Source organism: Rhagoletis zephyria, unplaced genomic scaffold (assembly GCF_001687245.7).
Source record: "Rhagoletis zephyria isolate East Lansing unplaced genomic scaffold, Rhagoletis_zephyria_1.1 Rzeph_scaffold_00390, whole genome shotgun sequence".
Lineage (NCBI taxonomy): Eukaryota > Metazoa > Arthropoda > Insecta > Diptera > Tephritidae > Rhagoletis > Rhagoletis zephyria.
The window spans coordinates 250163-254628 of record NW_016157474.1 but is presented as its reverse complement, the minus strand read 5'-3'; the positions used below and the strand labels follow the sequence as shown (position 1 = coordinate 254628).

General features: G+C 33.5%; 1 protein-coding gene across 1 annotated transcript in view; it reads left to right on the top strand.

Annotated features, from left to right (window-relative positions):
- Dop2R (dopamine D2-like receptor) overlaps nt 1-4466 on the top strand; it is a 105676-nt gene that overhangs the window by 21372 nt on the left and 79838 nt on the right. Inside the window, exon 3 of the mRNA XM_017611285.1 lies at nt 1679-1791. Coding sequence (XP_017466774.1) covers nt 1679-1791 — 113 coding nt within the window. The remainder of the gene's footprint in view (nt 1-1678; nt 1792-4466) is intronic.

Here is a 4466-nt window from a genome sequence, read left to right as displayed (position 1 = left end):
TTGGTTATTGTTTCCACGTTTACCTACTTTTGACGAAAGTCACTACAATAGGCCAAAACCAAATTAACTTTTTCCGGTAGGTGGACAAGGACCGATCTATTCGAAAAAATCTTAGTTATGGTCCGATTTGCTTAAAATTTGGTATGTAGTTGGCTTTTTGCCTAGATTAGTATATATCGTCGTTTAAAGTACAAAACCGCGTAACTGACATTGGCTGCCGAAAATTGGATTTGCTCTCACAAGCTCTTGGCTCAATCCTTATCCATTCGTCCTGAAATATACTGGGTGGCGCCGAATGAGCTACATGGTTTGAATTCTTTTTAACAGTTTTCTTTGGGGATATTTGAAAGAAAGAGTGTACGTTAACAAACCAAGAACCATTCTCCAACTCCAAACCAACATTCGAAATGAAATCATGGCCCGAAATTCTGCGAAAAGTTATGGAAAATATGCTAAAAAGACTTACAATACTTACAATAATATACTGTATTTAAAAAAAAAAAAATTATAATATTCGCATAAATAAAAAAGTTATAAACCATTTAAACCATATAGCTCATTCGGCGCCACACAGTGGTTCGGATAGCAGATCTAGCTGGACGAAAGCCAAAATTTTTTTTGTTTTTAAAATACTTAATGGTACTTGGAATACATTCCTGACAATACATTCAAATAGAAATTGCATTTATTAAAGCATTAACATATGAAAACAAACAAAAAAAGGTAAGTCAACGCCGCCTATTTGAGAACTCTATTTTAAAATGTGTGTTAAGACAGAAAAATACTTGGAGTTATAAACAATTTGGTTATGTAAGAGTTAAAAAAAATAGTAACTCGCTAATAAATTAAAAAATTATACAATAGGCACGCACATCTTTAAGCGCTGTTATAAATTTTTTTCTGAAATTTATTTGTGTTTCTTGCTGTGATCTTAAATTTTAGTCATTTTAAAGAAAATCTTAAGAAGTGAGTTGTTTGACATTTGGAGAAGTGTTGCTGAAACTTCTAAAAGACAACAAGGTGTCCGTGATTATGTGATTAGTAAATTGAAAGAAATATCTGATGAAAATGCTCGTTCCGAAGTAAATAAAGTAAATTAAGTAAATGACTTTAGATTCGTAATCAGCAACCCAGAAAACCCCCAGATACCCAGTTACATAGAAATCTACCGATTTTTTTTTAATTTTCGTCCGCCATATTGGATCCGCCATTTTGAATTTTTGATAAGTGACTTCATATTCGTAATCAGCTACCCAAAAATCCCCTAGGTAAGAGGTGGTGTAAAGATCCATCAACGAGTATTTGTTTAAATAGTTTCGTCCAGCTAGATTTGCGATCCGAACCACTGTGCGCCCGTGCTCTACAAGATACACTTCAATTCTAATTTTAAATTTCATTGTTTTAAAAAGTGTATTATTTAGCCATAAAAATTGTCTGGGGGTAACATACGCGCAATTTGTAACTGTTTGTAACTGTGTTAGTGTGGCCATCAGTTTCATCTTAAGAACCAAACGCTATGTTGAATGAAATTTTTAGAAATATGTGTCGAATCAGTATGTACTCCTAATCATCAAATCCATCAATTAAATTAATGCTTTGGCTGAATGTATATGAATGTACAAACCAAACTTTAGTTATAGTTTCCAAATATTAAATAAAATTTTATTTTCTATTGCAGGTGAATAGAGGTCATTGGGACCTACCGCCGTTTTTATGTGATTTTTACATAGCTATGGATGTGATATGTTCAACGTCATCGATCTTCAACCTAGTGGCGATATCGATAGATCGGTGAGTAATTAAATTTAAATAATAAAAAATTAAAAAGAAAACACAGTTACCCTAACAAAAAACCTCCAATCGATTCACTCCCCTTTTATAGTTTTTGAGTCACCACGTCTCCAGCGATACGTAAATGCTTTACGAATAATTAACTCTAGTGTTAATAATGCTTTTGTTTACAAAGTTTAGCTTGAAAAGAGACAATTTTTAATTCGTCGATAACACATACATTTTTAATGTGAAGGAATGCAATATTTCGATGCATTACATCGGAAAAAAACGAAGCGAAATATCAATTTTCAATATGTCTCTTCGTCTAAAATGAAAAAAGGGAATGACTAATGTTGTCTTTCGTTTGATGTTTTAGGCTACCTATGGCTTATCTTGGGAATAACAAATGCATATATTCGGTAGGGGATTTTGTATTTTCATACATACGTGAGTAAAAAAATATATTAATGTCATCATCCAGCGATAATTAGATGAGAACGAGTCGAAGAATCTTCGACGCTGTAGACATCGTAAGGCTGCCACCAAATCAGTGTTGAGCCCACTCGCGCCCATTTTTTTGGTCTTGAACAGCTTGCTTTGAGCAACACATCTTTCCAGGCATTCACTTTTCACNATTTTTATTGAACAGCTTGCTTTGAGCAACACATCTTTCCAGGCATTCACTTTTCACAATTCGGGACATACAAATTAAATTTGCGTTCCATTATTCCTTCGTCACTCAAAGACACACTGCAAATGTGCGTAGCCAAGCCGTGCACTGTACTTTGAAAGCCAAACCTAAAATACAAAACGCAAAAGCTTCAAATATCAGTCAACAGCTCCTACAAGAGCTCAGTAGAGGAACCTCTGCGTAAATATGACAATTACGGGGATTTTGTAGGTACATACATCTACGCATTCCTAAATTCATACGTCGCATGACTTCGGTTTCACCTCCACGTCTGCGTTTTCTCCGCTCATTTTTCTTCCGTTGTGACGGAAGAGCACTTTATTTGAAATATTTCACTCCAATTCTACGCACATTCATACTGGCATGCACGCGCACAACCATAAATGCCTTCTAGCGAATTGTAATCAATCAAAATTTAATTAAATCCGACGAAAGGGAGACAAAGTGGCGAAGAAACATTCACATCCATTCATACTTATGTATACAAGTACATACATATGGATGTACATTTTAAATCGGAGAAAATAACAAGAAAATGGAATTGGAGACTTTTAAAGAGTTTTTGTTCTAAAGTTATTCCGCGACAGCTTGGCCCTACGGATATGAAAGTGTGCATAATTAAAATATTAAAATTCCACTTTTATAATTTTTTGTTTAAACAAACTATTAATTTTTGTAAGCGGTGTCAAATTAATCAAGTTTGTGGAAAAAAACTTCCAGAACAAATTATTTAATTTTCAAATTTCTAACATCTAATTAATGTGCTATATTATTTATTAGCAGAGTACCCGACATCACATACAACAAAAAAACAAAAAAGACATATGTACATGTCGATGGACCTCTGCAATAACAACTCATTCAAAATTCAAAAAATAAATACTGTTACTACTGTGAAGTGGCTCTTGTCTCTAATCCTTGCCTAATCCATTTCCATCCTTTACTAAAGTAAGCAGTAGTGATTGCTAAAGTAAGTTCTAAAGATTAGATATGGATTCGCAAAGAATTAGAGACATGAGCCACTTAACAGTATTTAGAAAAAGTTGTTATTTCTTGAATTATGAATTGTGTCGTTATTGCACAGGACCATCGACCTGTATTTTTACCAAAACATTTTTCTAATTCCTCAAACCGATTTTAACGACTAATAATTATAACATAGATTTAACATCACTCTTTCAATTTTACAGGCTCACGGAGCTTAATTAAAAAAAAAAAGTGTATTGCATCTGTACAACTCCGTTGCATGCATATGTATATGGATTGGAAACTTTATATTCCAAATGGTACATAGCTAGCCGTTCTAGAGCGAATCGGTTTGTTTGTATTCCTCAAAATACTTAATTCCATGTTAAAAACGAAAAACTTCGAGGGAAAATCGTATGTGAGTTTTAGCCAAATGGTTCTCAGGAAACATTACTATACAAATTAAAAAAAAAAATCTAAGCTGTAGCATTTATTTGTTGAATTAAAAAAAATATATATATACTAGCTTATACCCGCGGGTTTCACCCCGCGCTTTTATATAAATATGAAAAATAATTTAATGATGTTAGATTTTATTTCTGTGCCCGTTTCGTTATAGCTCGTTATTTTTTAAGCGAGTTAACGTATTTAGGCCGTTTAAAACTATGTTATTATAAAATCTCGTCTGCGCGCTAGGCATACGAAAGATATCAATCCCTCTAAGTTTACCTTAAAATGGTTCCAGGTATACGACGCGTAAACATGTACGCTTCTTGGAGGTGCCACGGCGGGTTCTAATATTTCCAACTCAAATTTGGTAACCTGGCCTTGATAAAATACCACTTCTCATTACTGTAGCAAACGCTCAAGATTGCTTTAGATTATAAGGCCGAAACCGACTCTCCCTTTTCCATTAAATGAAATTTTTTCTATCAGTACGGCACTTATAAAATAAATCTCCATAACAATATTTAAAATACTTCCAAAGATTTTCTATCCTTCCAGAGATATGTATTAAGAAGTTTTTAGTATGTAT